Below are 22,569 nucleotides of genomic sequence, written 5' to 3'. Positions count from 1 at the left end.
AAAGGACCTTAGGATGACATTCATCGGGTCTGTGTGCTGTGAACAGAAATCCTTCACTTAACACATTTACTATCCCAGTGGCGCTAATCTTTAAGACAGGAACCTGAGTATTGAGTGTTAATGGTTTAACACCACTTGATTTCCCCTCACCATTTTCAAACCACACACTTTAGAGAAGCAGCCTTACCCAGGAGGCTCAGTTTCACTTTAAATTAAAGCTGTGTCTACACTGGCCATTCGGAGGTAAAACAAAGTAATTTATTCTTTCTCCAGTTAGTACTTCACCAAAGATCATCACATATACTGACCATTAATACTATGTAGTCTTACACTTCTACCTATGAGGACCGTCATGCCTAAGTGTTTGGACTTTAGTCCTGAAAACCTTGTGAGATGACGTAACATAAATGAGGGGAGTAGGAACTATGCTGAATGATATATAATGAAGTAAAGGAATCGGTAAAAGCAAGCAAGTCATAAAAACTCCAGTTGCAGCATTTAAGTAAAACAAGACATGCATATAAGTGTAAGTGCATTATATAAGATTTCAAAAGAATGTTTTTTTCTGCAGATTCTTTATTTGCACACATCTGTGCAGTTGTATGCATGTTTCAGAATAATAAGAGCTTGTTTTAAAGATCTTACCCTGACAGTCTGGTCATCAGAGGATGAGAGCAGTACTGACCCATCAGGAGAAAACCTCACACAGTGAACCCAGCTCAGGTGTCCACTACAATCAGCCACTTTCTTATTGGACTCAAGGTCCCATAACTAATGTGAACAATAGAAGGAACAAAGAAATGAATACATCATTAGTTTTATAATACGGTAATCAAAAATGAACACACAATTTAAAGAAAGGTATGATTTAAAAAAAGCTACTTCTTTATAATTTATAAATATAGAACTTCTTTATAAATAACTTATTTTAGTTTAAATGTAATTGAAATATAAATATCTGTATATTTTAATGTATTTATGTATTGTATGTATATGTGTGTATATGTGTGTTTTTATTGATATTGCTTGGATATACACTGCTGTGCAAAAGACATTTTAAATAAAAAAAAACGTTTTTTTTGGACGCTTGTCATGCACCCCCTTGGATTGCTTCGCGCCCCCCCCCCAACCCCCGTTGAGAACCATTGGGTAAATGTGATGGATTAGCTACTACAACACTTCATATTAGATGCTCATGTACAGTTTACTTTCCGTTGTTGTGATCACACGTTTTTGAAGATTCTGATCAATGTGAATTAAAGATTGCTAAATGGCAAGCTTGGTTTCTTCTCACCCAAACTAAGCTGTATTAATAACAGTCAAAGTTGTTATAATAGTAGAAAACACTAGTGGAGGCTTTGAGTAAATTGTAGATGCTCATAACATCGACATATATTGTAACTCCTGAATGTGTCTAAGACTTTTGCACAGCAGTGTATAATTGTTGAATTGTTTATTATTGAGAATGGTCTACTTAGGTCTCTCTTTGTATTAGTGCTGCACTATTGAGATGTACCTGCGCTGGTCTTGTGGGCACAAAGTGAAATAAACAAATAAATCCATAAATAAATAATAATAATAAAAAATTCACAAACCTCTACAGTATAATGGGACAGAGCTATAGCTACCAGTTGACTGCTGGGACAGAAGTCACAGGACTGAATGGTGCTATGCCGACCAGTTTTAATTTCTGACAGCAAGGTAGCGCTCTCTATGTCAAACACCTGTAGAAATTGAGGGGGGGGGGGGGGGAGTACATTACTGTACATCACTGCAGAAACCTGATACCTGTGAAAGTGCAAACATAAAGCTTAAAGTGCTTATTAGTGATCAAACAATTAATCATTTGTTTGCCCATGTAAAGGTCTCCACATATATTCGTCAACATGATGTGTCTTCTTTGATGGTATTTCAACATATATGACAATGAATCATACAGACCAGGCTTATCCAGTTACTTCGAAATGGACTCCCATGTATTATCTTTCAAATCAGTATCTTTGTGATGCCTGTTCTCTGATTGCTCAATGCTCTAGTTGACACATGTCAAATTGCAAAAAATAGGATTCAAATCATATTTATTTCTCGTTGCTCCATTGTCGCCCTGGTGCCTCATCCTGCGTCGCCTGTGGTGTGAAAGATTGTGGTGTGAAAATTATAGGTGCTATTCATTTTGATGCATCGCTGCACAGTTCCGCTTGCCGCATCGCGTCTGGTGAGTAGCAGCCTTAACCCCATGTTTAATATACTTATATATTATACTTATATATTGTGTTTACATGTTATGACTGTAGTTATTACTATAGATCCTGCCTCAGGGTTAAATTTATTGAACTTTGGTAACAAAACTGAGATGCTGTGTTTGAACTGAACCATGGTACATTCGCTGCATCTAATTCAATTGTGATGCAAGGTACACCCGGGGCTGTATTACATGCCTGGCTGTAACTACACTTCAAGCAGTATTCTGTGACTGCATGGTTCAGGAGATATTTGGGGTGGATTAGCGCTGTTTAGGAATAATAAATGACAGTGGCTATAAGAGCTCAGATTGTCTGAAACGACACTGAACGTTGTATTAAGAAAAAATAATGACTAGGATATACATTTTATGACCACAGCAGTCATAGCATTTTTGTATAGAAATATTTTTTTCTTTTACAGTAGTCCCTCGCTAAACCGGACATGTCAGCAGACAGACATGTTGTCCAAAATAACGCACACGCATTTATAGTTCTCATTTGATTTTAAACGCATAAATCACTGTGCTGAAATACCCAGTGTCTTATATGTACACATTACATTATGTAAAAACCTTAATCTGTACAGTAGGCTCTAGGAGGCTGTGTGGTCCAGTGGTTAAAGAAAAGGGCTTGTAACCAGGAGGTCCCCGGTTCAATTCCCACCTCAGCCACTGACTCATTGTGTGACCCTGAGCAAGTCACTTAACCTCCTTGTGCTCCGTCTTTCGGGTGAGATGTAATTGTAAGTGACTCTGCAGCTGATGCATAGTTCACACACCCTAGTGTCTGTAAGTTGCCTTGGATAAAGGCGTCTGCTAAATAAACTAATAATACATTAAACAGTACAGTAGTAAAATCAAATGAATACCTCATGCATTTTCTTTTTACTTTAGCCTATAAGCCTATGTGGCAGTGTGTAACTGCACAGGTATGTGGGGGGGACTATTGGGTGGCAGGGAGGGAGTTAAAATCCTCCCTGCAAAAACACACATGGGAATGTGGCATAAGCCGACAATTTAATACATGTTTAAATGATTAATTAAGGTTCCAGCCACAGGTGTATAAATAAGGTGATCCCGGGTGGTGAAATGGTTAGTTAGTGTTAATGTTGATGCTGGTGAGAGGTGGAGGATTTGCTGTGTTCCATGCTGTCTCGTCCTGTCTGTCTGTTTATGTGCTTCCGTGAGTGTTTGTATAGACTTTTTGTTTTGGCCCTTGTACCATTTTGTTTGTTAATGTGTTTTTGTTCTGTTTAATGTTTGTGTTTGGTTTATTTTATTTTGTTTAAAAAAGCACAATGGCGTCTCACCCCGCAGTACTAAGCCTGTGAATACTTCCTGGTCTGAAGTCACGCACCAGGCCATCCGTGACAGGCTACCATTAACACAAAATAAATCACGCTCCTGCTCTGTACATATTGCTGCACAATGTGAAAATACTAAAAATTGAAACTATCTTTTTTACTATAGTCTACTTGGTACACAATTAACACAAAATAGATCATGGTGCCGTATTGACAAGTTATGATACTACACAGTGCCTTACATATACTGCAAACATTTTACATGGAAATGTTGCAGTGAGTTTATATGCCCTCTTTTAATCCTGTTTTTAATTTTAGCGATTTAATAAGCTTGTATCTGTTCTGTTTAATTTTGTTTTATTGGTGTCAATATAATAAAAAAAAAAAACTTGTCTCTCTCTGGATCATGCAATTCCCAGTGACCTAGCGTCACACTAAATTGGTTATTATTGGGGGACATATGTTGTGTCTGGCATATCGAATGCACAGCATAACAGTGTCAGTATTAGCGAGGGACAACTGTACAATGAAGGCTCATGCTGTTTATTTACTATGCTTCCCATAATAATCAATTAGACAGGAACTGTGAATAGCTGGTTTGCAAGGTTATGGTATTTTTTTTCTTCTAACAATAATAGCAGAAGCACTTAGACGATCATAACCCTCAGAGTAATGGCAGGATCACAATCTACCAGATTCTGCCAGGGGGGCATACAGTTGTCATTAAGGCAAAAGTGTGTGTGGGGGGGGAGGGGGGCAAAATTAAACGCAGTATTGCAGAAGGAGTATTTTTTACATTAGAGCAGTTTTTTCTATTCATGTGAGCCACGATATTTTCCCTCAGGCACTATTCGTGCATGGTTATTAAAACCTGCGATCGTCAAAACAAGGCGCTGACTCAGCAGAATTCAGTATTATTTATTTATTTATTTAGCAGACGCCTTTATCCAAGGCGACTTACAGAGACTAGGGTGTGTGAACTATGCATCAGCTGCAGAGTCACTTACAATTACGTCTCACCCGAAAGACGGAGCACAAGGAGGTTAAGTGACTTGCTCAGGGTCACACAATGAGTCACTGGCTGAGGTGGGATTTGAACCGGGGAACTCCTGGTTACAAGCCCTTTTCTTTAACCACTGGACCACACAGCCACAGTATTATGGCTCGCCTAACATTTGTAACATCTGAACAGCTTTCTTTATCTTCCATCAATTTTTAGTAAGCAAAACACATTACAGTGCCCCCCCCCTTTATAAGGCAGCCCATTACACTGCAGAACAGGTTATAAGGTGTTTCGGTCATGGCTCCCATTTGCCCCATAATGCCATTACACTAACACTAGTAGTCTTGTCATAAGGCAGAACAGAAACAGCACAGTCTCTTAACTATGGCTCCCAACTACAGCATTATAAAGGGGGAGCACTTGTGGCGACCGCCACATAAATGATGTTAAAAATACATCATTATCTGTTCTTTAATTAGAATGGATTATACCTGGCCAGGTTAGAATAAATTGTTCATCTCTGCCTTGTTTATTATCTCCCGTTTGGCTTAGTTGTCCAGGCTTGAGGGGGATTTATCGGGGTTCATTTTACTTCTTTTTTCTATGTGAAGGCTCTTCTATTATGCCAGTTACGGTAATTGTTTTAATTAAAGCCACCTGGGTTTCATTGATAAAAAGAGCGTATTGTGGGAAATGAGGAGGATGGCCTGAAAGGAGAGCTGAGTGTCGTTTGCAGTTTTGTTGCGGTTTCTTTTTTGCTTTTTAAATTATTTAAGCTTATCTAGAAACGATATAACATTTTTTATGGAGTAGCACTGAGCTAATTGTCGCGAATACAGCTTTGGAATACCGTTCGTTTTATATGGATTATTTGAAACTGAAGAAAACAGATCGATTTACGTCCCAGGAACAACGCACAGCCGGTCCTCGGACACACGGCAGGAAGGGGTGAGACGGTCTGTTAAACTTTTCCTTTTTTGTGCTGGACTATGCTGGATTACAATTGTTTTTTTTTTTTTCTCATAGTACTATGGGCGTTTGTTTTGATACTTTATTTTTCTCTGGAATATGTTTTTTGCAAGTTTGTTTTGTTTTGAAGCACGTTTGACTTTGTTTTTTGGATTGACTTTGATTGGTTTGTCATTTTTTTTTCTGCAATAAGGAACTTTTATAACTGCATTCATTTTACATGGATTGGTTAACTTTTGTTAGCTGTTTTGTGGATCGTTCTTACCAGTAATACCCAGGGTTAACAGGGTCATTTTGAGTGTTTGCTGTATTACTTGCTGTTTCACTGCCAAAATATTTATATCAGTGTATACACTATGCATTCTATTGTGCTATGAGGTTTCTTAGAGCAATGTTTAAGGTATATTTTGCTTCCTTTGTATTGACATTGTACTGCTCTACAGTTTTTTGCCACTATAAAAAGGTTACTGAAGATTATGACACTCTTACCCACGACACTCTTACCCACGAACTTTTGGTCCCATTATTTGCTGTCAATCAGTCTTTAATTATCTGTTTTTTGAAATCAGTTAGTCTTGGCTTGTGTCTTAAAAGTCTGGTTGTTACACACTGTATATACACACTGTAATTGTAATAAAAAGAAACAATTTATGGAATGTGTTATCGCTGTATCAAACCAAAAAAGATATAATGCATATTAAATTAAAAAAGTGTGTTCAATAAAATAAGGTATTGTATTTTTAGGTCAAACACTCCAGCTTTCAAAGAGTTGTGCAAAATTACACAGCCAATATTAGAAATAATACTTACAAACACCATGTTTTTTGCAGCAGCCATAATTCGGGTACCATCTGATGACCAAGCACTGCACCTAACTACTTCCTCCGATTCTTTAGGTTCATCTGTGAGGTTTGGGAAGAAATCCATTATATCGATCGACTTCCATTCATTAGCTGTATGTACTTCCCAAAGCTGTAACAGAACTGCAATCAGTCAGGAGGTTTCTTCACTGAATGATGCTTCCCTACACAGCACTATTCCTGACACACCATGAAAACACAACAAAGGAGCAGTTCTAATCAAGATGGAAAAACGTGGTTCTTTTTTATTCATTTGAAGATTGTACTGATGAAAGCCCAAGGCTTAAGCCAACACAAACTTTTTGCAGTTCAGGTGTGAGAGAGTTGGCTAGTTTTAATATTTAATATTTAATATTTTGAGTAGAACCAACTCTGTCAGATGGCTTGCTACCAGGCAACATTTCATTATTGGATAATGTTGTAAAGAGGATTTTTAGAAACTGTGCCCTGTATAGTATATTTCAATTCTGATTCAACATTACAAGCAAGCATACCTTCAGAGTCCCATCGCTTGAACAGCTGGCCAGGTATTGGTCATCAGGTGAAAAACAGCAATGGTTAACAGGACCCCCGTGCCCAAACATTGTGTTTTGAGATCCTGGTCTATTGGTGTTCCACAGCTTTGGAAAAACAGTTATAAGAAGAACAAGTATATTGGCTACCAAGACTTAACAGCAATAATTTCACAATAGCAGTTTGTATTATTGACAGCAGTACAAGTTACCACACAAACCATACATTAATCACAGATGCAAGTAGCAATCCAGTCAACAAAAAATACATACTGTAGATATATCTACAAACCATTTGTAAATGTACCATCAAAACTATTCCTTAAGCTTTTTAAATACGCAGCTTTACATTATGAATCCACTGGGAATACCAGTTTCAATCAAGGTTTTTTTTTTTTTTGTATTTCTTGTAGGTGTTGACTGCTGATATAAAATCTGCTATGTACAATCCAAGTTCATTTTATTGCGAATTGCACTACACAGTCTGCTGCATAGAATCCTTGCCTGTGAGTTATATAGGTCTTTATAAACCCAGTACACCACTGCGGTGCAACATCCTCTAATTTCATGCTAATGTCCTATGTATGGACTACACATATAAAAGGAGGATTTTACTCAAGAGAGTTATAATCAGCAGTGTGGCAGCAGTGGTTAGGGCTCTGGATTCTTGACCGAAGGGTCGTGGGTTCAATCCCAGGTGGGGGACACTGCTGCTGTACCCTTGAGCAAGGTACTTTACCTAGATTGCTCCAGTAAAAACCCAACTGTATAAATGGGTAATTGTATGTAAAAATAATGTGATATCTTGTAACAATTGTAAGATGCCCTGGATAAGGACGTCTGCTAAGAAATAAATAATAATAATAACAATAATAAAAATAATAATAATAATCTGCAAGCAGCTGTGAACCCAAATCATTGCAGTGTCTGCTAAATCCCCATGAAAAACTCCCTTACATAAGGTATGCTGTATAAAATATGTGCACACACACATACCAGTACAGAACAATAACATTTTATATAATTCACTCTAAATAATAACTGTTTTAAATAAACATGTTATCTATTTCTATAATGGATGAATCTGTTAATACAATTATTTCTGTCTTTGCCATACTGTTACTATATAGCCTATTATACTGCCTTGTTGCATTGGTGCATTAAAACAGATCACATCAGATCAGACAGGTAAATGGGCCTCAGAGAAAAGTCAACACATTTTCACATTCAAGTGAACTTTTAACTGCTTTTAACTGCATTGAATATAAAAAAAATAATAATGTTGCTTACCAAACAAGGTTTGAGAAATATTGGTCAACTGACTTAACTTTAATTGGTGTAACAGCGCATACACAGCTGGTATCTTACTTACTTTGATAAAGTTGTCATTTGAGCACGTTGCCAGCAATATTTTGCTACTTGTATTGGTAAACTGGCAGTGATTCACCTGTTCAGAATGTTCATCGTATGTTCTGAGCAAATTTCCATTTTGTGAATTCCACACCTAATATTAAAGACAAAAGTGTTAAAAAAACTGCAAAGGAAAAGAAAACTTGATAAAATACTATATTCATACCATAGGTATGGATTAACTCATATAACAATACAATAATTTTGAAACAACCCTCCACCTTATAAAACTGGACAAAATCAACAAATAAAGAAGCTGATGCATTCATGTATTTTGGGGCAGTTGCTTAACCTTATTATAGCTTAAGGTGGTACACCATGATAAAGCCTAGCAAACTGTAGTAAAACATAACAAACCTACAGTGAAAGTCTGGTAAAGCATAGGCAAATATAGTAAATCACATTTAACTATGGCTATTAACCATAGTAAGGAGCAGTAAATTCACAGTTGAAGCATGGGATACTGCAGCGTGACAGTGTACGGTAATGGAAATATAAATATTATGAAATTTTGTGGAACAATTCTGCTGAATTGGAGAATTGCATTTATAAATGCTGACCTGATGTTTTCCTTAACCAGCCTGTTGCGATAATTGTTTTCTATTCTAATTACAAAAAACACAAGGATGTGTATTTTTTGGGAATATTTGTTCTTTAAATGAAGAACATGGAGTGACGCTGTGAAAATGCCTTTCTTTAGTAAATTGGCCGTGAACAATCAGACCAGGCTAGAATGGTAAGGGAATTTTAATTCTGGTCTCATCACAGTTTTAAAATGCATCGTTGGTGCCTGTAAGGACTGACACCCTGTGGTTTCAGATCCTCAATGAATCATTCACCTGTCTGAATGTACTGTTACTACAATTGTGAAAATGTCAAAATGACTTGTCATAGCATGTAAAAGCTTTTTGCACTGGGGGTATATATTTTGCTACTTTTCCCTACAGGTGACTTTCATTTTTCAAACAAAATAAGACATATTGTTTTCACCAACCTATTCAACTCTAGCCAGCAGTGCCTGATTGGATTCAGGACTGAAGAAATTAACCAAGAACCAAGATATTAAATATATACACACATACACACACATTTGTATCATAGACATTCTTTTCTGCTTTAAATCATGCTGCTTTTTCTTTAAGGCTTTCTTCAACATACAGTATTAGGGCACCCATTCCGTAATCCTGATTAAATGCCTCACGAGTGTAAGACTTATAGCAGCCATGCTCAACTGAAAATGAGGCTGAACAATTCTAATACTTACAGCAACATGTCAGGCAAAAGTATTTTTATTGTATTCCATAGAACAGTTTAATACAGAGATAAATGAGGTAGACATGTAACTGAACAGATTTACCTGAAGTTGCAATAATAATAAAACAGTAGAATTGCTTCCTGTCAAAATATACCTTTATTTTCTTGTCAGCTGAACATGTGGCTATTAACTTGTCGTCTGGAGAGAATGCACAGCATAGCACGTCATCATCATGAGCTTGAACTTCAAGAAGTTTCTCTCCAGTCTGGCTTTTGAAAACCTGCAGCACCACAAACAAAGGAAATACATGACAAATTCAGCTGCTGGCAAAGGCCTAAACATTAACTGTGCTGTAAGAACGCAGTAAGCTGGAATCTAAAAAGTCATTAACACTATAATAAAATGGTGAAAATAAAAGTTATTAAAAACTCTTATAGACTATTTACTTTGTTTCCATGGTTGTACCAGTCGAAACATGGGGGCAGTTGTTTAAATATTATTATGGCGAAACTATCGGGCAACATACATAAAACCTACATAAGAAAGGTTCTTTATCAACATGTTATCAAACATAGGTCAAGCTTCTAGTATTATTCAGTTCGTACCTGTACACAAAAAAACACAAATGTTCTACAACGATAGAGTTTAAAAAAACAGCTTTCTTTGCCTTTTAAAGTTAAGTATATAACTGTAGTTAATTTGTGTTTATAAATAAAGAGCTATACGTATAAAAAATATAACACACGAATAACATATTTACTGTATCTTTACTGTAAATATGAAGTATTATACTGAATTTCTCAGGATACCACAATTGTGTAACAGACTTCGTGAAATTATAACAGGTGGGTTTTAATGCAGTTTAAACAATTTTCTAGAACAGGCAGGTTTTCAGCGAGGTCCTTTGTGGTCTTTCCAAGCCCCCCGGAAAGTGAGACAAAGTGTCTGATTTAAAAACACTTTATATTGAAAACAAGATGCTGAAGAAACTTTATATTGAAATATTAAAAACTGTTAAAGATTTATTTTAACCATTTCTAACCTTACAGTGTCATGCATTCAAAGTAATTGCATCTACATTACTTGAAAGGAAATCGAAGTGTTTCACGGGGTGAAAGAGACCAAAAGTTCACTCAAATATATGCAGTATGTTAGTTAGCAAACAATTTGGTGGAGATACACTAGTGAAACAGCTCGGTTAGAATAAGAAGTGCCATTTAGGGTTTAAAAGGCTGAGCTTCCTCAGTTTGCTTCCTGTAACAGAATGGAAATACTGACAACAAACATGTATCATTTCACTCAGAAGTGTTCATTTCAGGGTACGTTCTGTGAGCTCTGTAGTGAAACCAACACCTTTCCCATCACCTTTTATAAGCATTACATTTACAACTACTACAATTTTAACAAGAAAAATACAACTCTAACACTTGAATTCTTACCTGCAAAGTCTTATCTGATCCACAGGAAGCTATTTGTTGCCAGTTGTGAGAAAAGCAGGCATAGTAAACTGCTCCCTTATGAGGTCGGACAATCAGACGGGACAAGCTCTCTAAACTGCTTTTGTTTCTAAGAAGAGTATTAAAAAAAAGAGTGAATTTTAGATCATAAAGAAGAAATAAGTTAGAGAGCAAGTACCTGATACTGGGCAACAATGCAGCACAGCACATATTACGAAGTTTGATGGAGCCTGTCAAAAAATGGAGAGGTGCAATGCACAATGCATTGTGGGATAGTCAACAGAATCCTGTGCCCACCCAACTTAATGGCATCAATGAACTTGTCCATAAATTACATTAGAAAAAGAAGGCCTGGAAAGTGCTGGAGAGGAAGACCCAGTGTGGAGTAGGTGTTACATTAATGGACATAATATCCTGCATTAGAGGCAGGGGTGCAACGATCCACCGGTACGTATGATTCACCGGTACAGACTGTCAAGGTTCAATTGAAATCAGCCGCTTGGTACAAAACAATATGAATACAAGGTTTTACATTTACAGGGTGATCAGAAAGGAAGGCTATCAATGATATGGTGCATTGATGTGGTAAACTTACTGTCTAATCACCCTGTGTGTGTATAATTATATATATATATATATATATATATATATATATATATATATATATATATATATATAGTGGTTTGAAGAAGTATTCACCTCCCCTGCAAAGTTTTCACATTTTGTTGGCACCTGAGCATACTCCACGATGCTTTCAAATTAGATGTAGAATCTACACAAACTACTCCACATTGATAAAGTTAAAAAATCCATATAGAATATAAATAAGTAAGATTTACATTCAACCCCATTTGCTACTGCAGCCCTAAATCAGCTCAGGTGCAAATGGTTTGTTTGAAAGGTCACAAAATTGGTGAAATGGTTTCAGCCTGTGTGTACTCAAAGTGGTTTAACTTGTAGATAATTTCCCTCAGGTATATAAAGACTTTCAAGCTACAACTCACATAGTGATCCAACAAAGAAACCATGAAGACCAAGAGGCTTTCGAAACAAGTCAGGATTAAAGTGGCAGAGAGGCACAGAGCAGGAGAAGGGTACAAAAAAATTTCAAAGGCGCTGATTATCCCTCTCAGCACAGTGAAGTCCATCATTAAGAAGTGGAAGATGCATCATACCGCACAGACATTACCCAGATCAAGTCACCCTCCCAAACTGAGCAGCAGGGCAAGGAGGAAACTGGTTTGGGATGTCACTCTGAAGCCAACAATGACCTTGAGAGATCTGCAAAGTTCTGTGTCTGAGATGGGAGTCAATGTTAACACATTAACAATAAGCCTGTCCCTACACAAAGCTGGCCTGTATGGATGGGTGGCAAGAAAGAAGCCATTACTCAAAAAGCCTCATCTTAAAGCATGTATGGAGTTTGCGAAAACTGCAGGTTTTTTGGTCAGACGAGACAAAAAGATTGCAGTCCATCGACGATCCCCAACAAACTTATCAGAACTGGAGCAATTTTGAAGAATGAAGAATAGACAAACATTTCACCATCCTACTGTGCAAAGCTAGTAGAGACCTATCCAAAAAGACTCACAGCAGTAATTGCTGCAAAAGGTGCTTCTACCAAGTACTGACTAAAGAGGCTGAATACTTATGCAACCAGTAAATTTCATTTTGTATATTTTCTTTGCAAGTTTTGCTGACATTTAACCACCTCCTGATATAAGAGTGTTCAGTTTAACCACTATAGCTTTGAATAAAAAAGTTAGTTTGAAAAACTGTGCACACATTATTTGTAATTCAACAAAATGTGACATTATTGGTAGGGGGTGAATACTTCTGCAAACCACTGTGTGTGTATATATATGTGTATTTCACAGGAATTGTTACCTGAATATTATTCAGATTTGTTTGAAATGGAGGGGCGCAGGATATGTTTTGATTTTTTCACATTACCTTCCTGAACTTGTGCACATAAGAAGCAGATACCTTGACCTTTCCATGGTATTATTTTGACATTTTTATTTATGGGGTTTCACCCCATGGTCAGAGGTCAAAAACTTTGTTAAGATGTAACTTCTACTCGATTTCAAATAAAATGACAGAACCTTTTTTTGTGATTTGTCATGGAATGATCCGTACATAGAAGCTAAACTATGGGAAAAAATTGTAAAATGAACGTGACTGTTTACTGCAGCTTTATACTGCATACTTTTAATTTTGATTCACTTATTGGCAAAAGATTTTTATTTGAGGATGTATCACCCTTGATTTAGTATGAAGATGTTGAATCCTTTCTCTCAAATGTAAATACTTATTTGCATTTGTGTCATGTTCATTAATATGTTTACTGGTAATAAAATATATTTTTTGTTAACAGATTACTATTTAAAAATAAAAAGGAAATAAAACTTAAGAATGTAATTTGCAAGTCCACAATAACAGAGAAATTATTTTTTATGTTCCAGTAATTGTATCGTGATACGTAACATATCGCAGCCCATGAACTCAAAGATACACAGCCCTAATTAGAGGGGTTGTTCCCATCTGACGACCGAGAAAACATGAGCACCACTAAGCATACTGTACATGTCATCACAGAGTTAATGGATGAGCAGTACTTCTGTTCTTGAAGTGCCTCAGGAGCACCAACACCCATAAGGCAGACAGCACATCAATCATATGCCTCATCTGAGGGAAAGCATTCTTGCATCATGCTGAGATGATGGCAGATGGTGTGTGTGTGTGTGTGTGTGTCCAGGATTTCCTCCAAGCAGAGATAAGTGTGTCACCTAATGTTCGCACTTCCAGAAATATTACAAGCCTTTTACCTGAACTGCAGTAAAACATTTCTGTTTTCCACACTGGGCTCAGGGATCACAGACTCAAGATGTCTGCATCACTGAAGTCTGTGCTTTTCCACAACAACTGTCTCAACACCTTCCTGCTTAATCTGTTACTTTTGTTTAAGCCATCATCATGATACAAAAGAGTAGCTTGTCTAAGACAAGATTGTTCAAATAAATCCTGTTGTGACAATGTCTGAAGGGAACAAAGACAGAGACAGGTAGGATACCCACGATACATTTGCATTGTACTGTAAATATCTATTGGAATTTAAACAATGGAGAATGTATCCAATACTGAACTGATCATTACATTATTTAACTAACTTAAAAACTGCATCCATTCTCTTATACAGCAAAGTGTTCTCTATGGTCTAAAGCTCAAAACTTCTTATAATATACAGTAGACCACTCACATCCACTCCAGGTAAAAAGCTCCTTTTTTCGTCTCCTGCTCTGCCTTCAGTCTTGCTTGACGGTACACCTCTGAGGAGTCTGGCTGGCAAAGGCCCATCTGAACAACATCAGGGAACGGCTTTTGTGACAAGTGGTGACCATTCAGGGATAAAAACTCCTGAAAATGATCACGCACTGTGCTGTTCTAATAAGGAGACACAAAGACATATTATTCCATTGGGATCTGTTTGGATGATATTAAAGACACCAGGGTATTTTATTTAGCCGTTATTATTGGAAAGAGAATCATAAAAACTGCAGACTTATGGAGTCTTAGGATGGAAGATCTGCTGCCGTTTAGATTTTTAAAACAGACCACATGTTGTTAATCTCAGAAGAAAGAAAATGTTTTTCTACCTGACTTACCTTCTTGGCAGTTTTATCAAATGTTTTTTTTTTTTTTTTATGGATGAATCTCAAGAGAAAAACTGTACAATTTCTCAGAAACATTCAATCGTTGTACCAGTGATTCTAATATTTGTTTTAGATACTGTAGGGTTATTAAAAAAATTTTAAAAAAAACAAGAATCAAGGTAGAAAAAGTCAACCGCATAGTCAACCCTTGGGATTAATACGAAACCATGCAGCTAAATAAGAGTAATAACTTTAATAAAGATTCTCAAATCATTATTAACATTTAATTCAGACATTTAATTTATGGATAGTTTATTATTAAATTTTAGAATTGTTAATGGTGTTTTCCTTTCAATGTGTCCCACAATATATTGGGTGCTTTGTTGTGCAACAAAAATCCATTACCCATTCAATGACAATGTAAATATAAAATAACATTAAGAAAATTAAGATATAGTTCTTTTTCAATTCCACTAAAATGCTAATGATAATTTAGAGGGCATGCTATAACTAAAGCCCTGTGTAAATCGCGATTTCACAGGCTGCACGGAAATCGTGAAATTAGCCTAATACTGCTATTTTTATAATATTCTTAAGAAATAAAAACACATTTTCAGAATCATAAAAACTGCAGACTTATGGAGTCTTAGGATGGATTAATAAAACTGTACAGCTCTGCTGTGTGTCTGTGGAAAATTTAAATCCTACACACTGTAAACAAGAAAATGGATGTCTCTAAAAAAGGCTAAAAATGTGTCTGCAGCAGATCACGTAAAGCAGTATCCAGCAGGAGTTTTACACAGCGATGGAGGTAAGCTCTTCTGTACGTCCTGCAATGTTACTGTAGATCACTACCGAGAATCAGCTGTTGACAGGCATTTAGATTCAAGTATTCACCAAAAAAGAAAGGCGGAAATCCAGAGCAATACCGCGACTGCTTTACTTGCAAACAAAAAATGATGACTTCCATGTTCCAAAAGTCCACTGAAAACCGTGAAGCATGAAACACATTCAATTTTGACTTGACAGAGGCATTTGTTTGCACAAATATCCCTCTTGAAAAATTGGACAAGTTACGTAAATCCTTCAGACTGAGTGTAGCAAATGGTGGAGCGATTCCTTCATGAGATTATGGTATTGGTAAAACAGTCTGGTTGTATGCACAAGATCAGTATGGGTTACACATTGCATTTGTTTTGCAAGACCAAATGGTGAGCATGCATCTGAGGTACTAGAACTGAAAGCTGTCCTTGCAGATACACTTTACCTACAGGCTGTTAATTACAACACCGTTTCACAAGCTATTGTAAAGTGCTTGAATAACTTTGATGTTCATTTTGATTATGTCAGTGCATTTATCTCTATATATAATGTTTAAAAAAAGAATAATAATCTGTACACATAATTTATAAAATAGTTCCGTGCACATTCTGTGAAATACGATACTTTACCTGTGACACTGCCGTGAATGTTAAAGAAATGTCTGCGATTTTCACAAGGCCTTAGCTATAACATTATGCATTTCCTAAAGTTCATAGCCTTCTGTTCAGATTGTCAAGTAAAATGTCTAAATTGGAATAAAACAAACCTACTGCTTCTACAAGAACAAGCCTGGGTATACCTCCCTAAGGAAGCTCACAATACATAAAAAAAGAATAAAAACCTGGGACATACAGTGATGTTTTAGTGATGGATTGCTCCACAACCTTTAGTTATTGCCTGTTATTATTCATTGGGGTTTACTACACCATTTTTATTGGAAATGTGACCTACTGCCCTACCACTCAAATGCCTCTCTTGCAAACAATGTGCTTAGCTGTTAACACTGCAAAAATAAATGGTATTTTGAAGAATTAAAATGGGTTGTTTACAAAGGAAAGCATAATGTGACTAATAAGACAAAAAAAAAGTAATAAAATATACTCTACAAACACAAACGAGCTCTTACCTAAGGCTCTCAACTGTCTCATGCACATGCTTTCCCAAATGCAACTGAATAATACTATAATAATACAGTCTGAAGGCTTGGAAATCAATTGTTTTCTTATACAACAATGACACCAGAATCTCTCTGGTGAACCATTTTCAACAAAATAATGAGAGGGACCAGTGATAATGCTGAAAACACATTACTCCTCTGTTAAAAAACAAAACATGCAGTTCCAGGAACACCACAATTATTAAAGCATACAAACCCCATATGTTTTTAAATATTAGGTTTAAATTAGAGGTCGGCACAGGTACCTGAAAACCCAGGTACCCGTCGGGTTTTAAATTACCTGACCTGAACCAGGTCTATTTTTACTACCCGGGTATCGATTATTAATTTGAGAATTTAAAGAAAATGTAGCAAATATCATAATGCAGTTGTAAGTGCTGGTCTCTGGCCGGCGTAATAAAGACAACGTTAAAACAAGCTTAGCATTAGCGGCAAGTACACCTCAATAATAATAACTGCGGCGACTATTCTTCTCAAGAACTAAATAGGAAAGAAAACATCATAACATCCTTTATGTCAGCGATAACTCTTAACCACCCAGCTGCCAGCTTATTTTGGCAATTTCCATGTTAAAAATGCTCTTTTTTTGTTGATGATATTTCATTTTTAGCCCTCAAAAAAGCAATTTGGACAGTTTTCAAAACAATTTTTTAAAAACACATTTTATTATTGTGATCATGATAAAACAGAAATAAAGTATTTCAATAGAACTTAAATAACAACACGTGTTTCCAATTGTACTACATAACATTTTTTTTCCAATGGCAGCATTATATAAGTATAAATAACATCTTTTTTTACAATGGCAGCATTATAATAACATTATAATACTGGTGCAGGCATATCACTTTTTAGAAAATATTTTTTGTGGGATAGATTTTAAAGCAAAGGCACTTCGAAACCCTTATCAATGCTAACGTCTTTATCTAGCACATATACATCAGAAAACTTGCGTCGCAAATTACCAATCACGTCATATACAGTATCTTCCTGTTTCAGGCACGGATGTATAGCGCTGTTATATGAATTATTATCTGTGATGTGTAGGTACAATAAATAAATAGTTTGTTTTGACCAGTACCAAACCTGACAAGGATTCCTTACAACCTGTAACACCAACAAATAAAGAAATCTCATCGTTTTATTCTCTCTAGATAAAGTTAGGAAAACCAGAAGTGACAAAAAAGGGATAAACAGGAAAAGTGAGAGAAAGAGAAAGAGCAGTAAGATATACTCCTTGCCTATAATTTTGTTTTGTGTAAACTACGCTGTGTTCCGATTGAGAAAATAAATAAAACCTCCATTACTGGAACCCTGAATCAATACAAGTACAACATTACATTAACAACAACAACAAAGGAATATGGCCAATAGACGCAAAGAATCCTGCAGCATGAAAGGCATTTAATAACTGTATTCAAACTGAGATGTTTATTATTATTATTATTATTATTATTATTATTATTATTATTATTATTATTTCAATGTTTCCAGTACTGAAAAAGGTTACACAAGTCTACAGATCTGAAGGGACTATATAGTATTATATAGTATTTAAATATGTATCATGCACTTAAAACATATATATGTGTGTGTGTCACTGCGGGTACCCAGTTCCGGATTTTCTATCCCTGCCGACCTCTAGTTTAAATACAAAATTCAATACATTTAGATGCATTCTATAGTTTTATACACACCTCTTCATCTAAAATGTCTTTATACACCACATAGTCATTGATGAGACTGGCAGGTCCCATCATCTGTGCCTTGGCTTTTACCCAGTCCAGTGAAAACATTAGAGAGTAGAGCTCCTATGAAAAAGGAAAAGTAGTATTGGGTTACTGTAAATAAATCCAAATCTAATTGCTGACAGCAACTCTGTCTTTGTCCACAAACCACAAATGCAAAACATCTCTGTACAGAGTCTGTAAAAATTTGACAAATCACATAGTCTGCTAAGGAACACCATACTTCAGAACTGTGAAGCTTTGCTTAGGGTGTATAAACCTAGCAGGATTTAACACATATAAAACATGTCATGGCAGGGGAGTTCAGGGTGTGATGTTAAATATGCAGGCAACAAACTAATAGCCTTCCACAGTGCTTGGTGGAACAATTAGATATAGGAATGTAATGTAAAGCACCATATTATTTTAAGTCAAGAGAAATAAGGGTGAACTTGATTTTGGACATACACAGTTGTTAGTACTGGTCAGTCATGCAATGCTGACACAATTAATGATTGTCCATAAATAAAACAAGTGCAGCTTTTTAATTTGTTATGCTTACCTCTCTCTTAATTATTTCATACTTTCTACTCTGGAGTCACGTTTTTATGTAACATTACTAATTATGACTTCTTCCAGCCTCCACCATTAAGCTACAACTTATCTGATAAAGTAACACTGGAGGTGAATTTTAGGAAGACATATAAGAGATGTAATAAAAATAAATCAAACCATAAACTTGACTTGTTTCTTCAATACTGGTCACCATGTCCTGCATGATATACAGAATGCGTTTAAAGAAAAGTCTTTATAGAATTATTCAAAACGCATGCCTCTGACTGCTACGGAGATGATGAGTAGTTAATTGCCCATCCTTACCTCATGAAGATTGCCATGGGCCATGTGATATGCCAGGTACCTGAACCAGTACATGCATTCCTCATCAGCTGCAGTGGGATGACCCTTTTTATAATGATTCTGGTACAGATTAACCATCTTGGAATGCAGGTCCTGTTCAATAAAAGGAACAAATCATTAAGCCATCATTGAGCCAACCCATTAGCTAGCAGTCTGACACAATAATTGACCCCTACAAACCTTTTTGTAAAGCTACTATGGAAAACAAAAGCATTAAAAATCAAGCAGGTGGGGGCATCAGATGATGTGTAACAACATTCAGCTTTTATCATGGGTCATAAAAAATCCTGTAGCTGACACCACTGCCAAAATAACATTACAAACTGTCCTAATTTATTAGGCATTATTGCTTAAAGATATTGCTACCATTTTAATAATTAGTTTTACCTCTTTTTTTATGATCAGCAATAATGCTTGCAGGCATCATGTATGTTGCTTTGGACCGTCTCTCTGGTCCCAGTTCTTGAGAAGTCATGTGATTGCATGACCTTTCAGCTTCTGTTGACTTCAACGGCTTCTATTCTACACCTACTACTTAGGTGGATCCAGCAAAGTTGAAATGTCACAATAGCAAATGATTTCTCAAGAACTAGCAAGCAAAGACAAATTGAGAAAAAAAAAAATACAGGCATGCAATTAAGATGGCTGCCATTTGAACAAAACAGAAAAAGATAAGAATCTCAATATTGGAGCAACAGAACTCATAACCTTTCAGATTGTAACGTAATTACCTTAAGCCTGTAGCGGTTCTGCTCTGTGAGAAAGTCGAGCTGCAGGTCGTGTAGATAATACTGATACGGCCTCTTATTGCAATCGCGGAAAAGAAGTGATTTATTAACAAATTCTTGCAGTATGTCTTCAGCTTCCTCAGGCTCCAGGTCCCAGAGAATAGAAAGCACCTGTTAACCCCCCCCCCAATAGGATACAAATAAAAATACATTAACAGGAATTCCAGATTTCCATTTAGTTTATAAAACATCTAATATTACCTATTAAAGACTCTACTTATGAATATGTTTTGTGGTATTTTGGGGCATGGTCTGATTTGGATATCAGGGGTCATCGTGTATTCCTTGTTGGAATGACACTCATCAGAAAGGCAGTGTTCCAGATACACACACTTTATTTTCATTTTTTACTTCATGTAAAATTACTCAGAAATGTATCTGTGTTGAAATCAAGAGCCTGTACTGTGAGATTATTAATGCCAAGCTGGATCTTGGACCTGTATTTAAGAGGCTGCAGATTATATGACTGACATAAGAAATGTTTGTTCTCAGTCTCCGATTTTGAGTGATAATATTTAAATTACAACAGTTCTTATCAACTTCACTTCAGCCCTACCTTAGCTGGCACTTTCACATCCTTCTCAAGGACAGAGAGATCCTTGTAATACTCCTTGCGATCCTCATGTAGCACGTCTATGCTGACTGACATGGCTTGATCTAAAGCATCATAATCATACGATGAAGTCTTGCGGATTCTTTTGAACTGCTTATTCTGCAGTTGCCTCAGATAGTACTGCCAGCGGTCTGGAAACTCTCGTAACAGAGCTCCAATTAGAGAGACCACAAGAGGTGAACCTGGGCAAAAGAATAAGATATAGTCAATTCACCTATGCACTGCCTGTGGTGTTACTGCAGTCATGATAAAGTAACACATAATATATAAGCCCACTAGTATGAAGTCATGTGATCAAACAGTATGTATTTATATAATAAAAACCTATATTGCTGTGCCTGTCATGTGCATATAGATGCCACCAACATGTCAGTTTAAAAGGTTTATTATATGTGGCAACTATATTGTAGCTAACTTTAGGCAAGGTTGAATAACATATTAATTTACTTCAGTGGAGTGACACATATACATTTTTTACAGCAGATGACCTAGAATATAATGGACCATTAAGAGCTGATTCACATAGAATCTATTGCAATATGCATGATAATATTCACCAAGTTTAACCTTAATGGAAAAGTCGTTCTCACCTTTGCATTCATGTACAATACTACGTGTCTGTACTGGCAATGCAGATACTTTCTTGTTTACAAAAAGGGCTAAGACTTCCAACGCTTTGTCGTCCTCAAGACCATGGTCCACAGAAACCTCATACTTTTTACCTGAAGAAATTCAAAAACTAAATTAAATTAAACCACATTAAGATATCCAGTGCAGTACATATGTGGACTAATTGGGCAATTGTGTTTATGACTATGTTGTGAATATTTTAGCTACCAGCTCTTCATTAGAACTTGTGGGTATAAAAATAATATGAATTTAAAAAAAATGTACTTAAAAGCCCCAACACAGGACTGTAATTAATTAATACGAGACCTTATGCTACAGCAATAAAAACAACAACATAATAAAATAACAGAAATGGGTGCCATCTAAAACCCAATATTTATAGCCTAGTAATTTAATTATTTCCCTTATTGACTGAATTTAAATCTTCACATCGGTTGCAGCATAGTGTTTTGCTATGATTTCTGCATGCTGCTTTTTAATTACACTTCATTATCTTGTATATCATGTTATCCCCTTTACATTCTTTCATCCTCAAAGCAATTGTCTATGGTTATCTCAACCACACAGATACAAAAGGCTTTCTGGTGATTTACTGCCAAGTCAGCAGCTCCTTCTCTTTAAAAAAAAAAATCTATACTATGCTTGTGCAGGAAACAAGGGCAGTTCATCCAAAATATATGTTCAACAACAGCCTGTACTGTTTTGGACACATATAAATACAAAACCAGATTTGTAGCTGCTGTAACACTGCTGGGCCACCCTGGACATTGTGGAGAAAACATACTGCATTTCTTTTTATCTCAACACAGGGTCTGACCTTATCCTGCTACTTAATGACTAGAAAGAGGAGTACTAACATACAAAAAGGGCAATTGCCTGCAAAGTAGTTACAACCTACATATGTTGTTCACAGGTTCTAGGAAGAAATATGTAAAGTTTCCATAATTTAGCATCATTCTGGGATATCAAAGAGAATATATTTTTGACTATCCAGTTGATTTACAAAAGTATTTAAAGCTTTAGAGACAAAAACATTCACTCCTCTTGAAACCTGTCTGCCAATTTATAAAAATAAATAACAACTTTCTTAAAGTTTACCTGAAACTGAATCAGTGACACTCCTGTCTCGGGTGCTAAAGAGAACTCTACATTGAATATCAAAAGCCTTCAGTACCACGCTGTCCCAGATATCATCCAGAATCAAAAGGGACCTGAAGATTTAATAGACA

At 36.2% G+C, this 22,569-nt stretch overlaps 1 protein-coding gene across 4 annotated transcripts in view; it reads right to left on the bottom strand.

The window, feature by feature from the left end:
- The window catches only part of LOC117419459 (apoptotic protease-activating factor 1-like), a 73,859-nt gene that overhangs the window by 43,331 nt on the left and 7,959 nt on the right, over positions 1 to 22,569 (bottom strand). For 3 of the 4 annotated variants that reach the window (XM_058986224.1, XM_034032212.3, XM_034032215.3), the window contains exons 7-20: positions 22,439 to 22,551; positions 21,301 to 21,432; positions 20,654 to 20,892; positions 20,041 to 20,208; positions 19,271 to 19,402; positions 18,362 to 18,475; positions 14,272 to 14,456; positions 10,995 to 11,121; positions 9,710 to 9,835; positions 8,263 to 8,394; positions 6,873 to 6,998; positions 6,329 to 6,490; positions 1,596 to 1,724; positions 646 to 771 (exon numbers count right to left, since the gene is read on the bottom strand). In XM_058986224.1, the coding sequence (XP_058842207.1) occupies positions 646 to 771; positions 1,596 to 1,724; positions 6,329 to 6,490; positions 6,873 to 6,998; positions 8,263 to 8,394; positions 9,710 to 9,835; positions 10,995 to 11,121; positions 14,272 to 14,456; positions 18,362 to 18,475; positions 19,271 to 19,402; positions 20,041 to 20,208; positions 20,654 to 20,892; positions 21,301 to 21,432; positions 22,439 to 22,551 (2,011 nt within the window). Of the gene's footprint in view, positions 1 to 645; positions 772 to 1,595; positions 1,725 to 6,328; positions 6,491 to 6,872; positions 6,999 to 8,262; positions 8,395 to 9,709; positions 9,836 to 10,994; positions 11,122 to 14,271; positions 14,457 to 18,361; positions 18,476 to 19,270; positions 19,403 to 20,040; positions 20,209 to 20,653; positions 20,893 to 21,300; positions 21,433 to 22,438; positions 22,552 to 22,569 lie in introns of those variants that run through there. The other variant, XR_004547269.3, reaches the window with a different exon arrangement.

This window comes from Acipenser ruthenus, chromosome 14 (assembly GCF_902713425.1).
Source record: "Acipenser ruthenus chromosome 14, fAciRut3.2 maternal haplotype, whole genome shotgun sequence".
In the NCBI taxonomy this organism is placed as follows: Eukaryota; Metazoa; Chordata; class Actinopteri; order Acipenseriformes; family Acipenseridae; genus Acipenser; species Acipenser ruthenus.
This window is presented reverse-complemented; position numbering and strand designations above follow the sequence as displayed.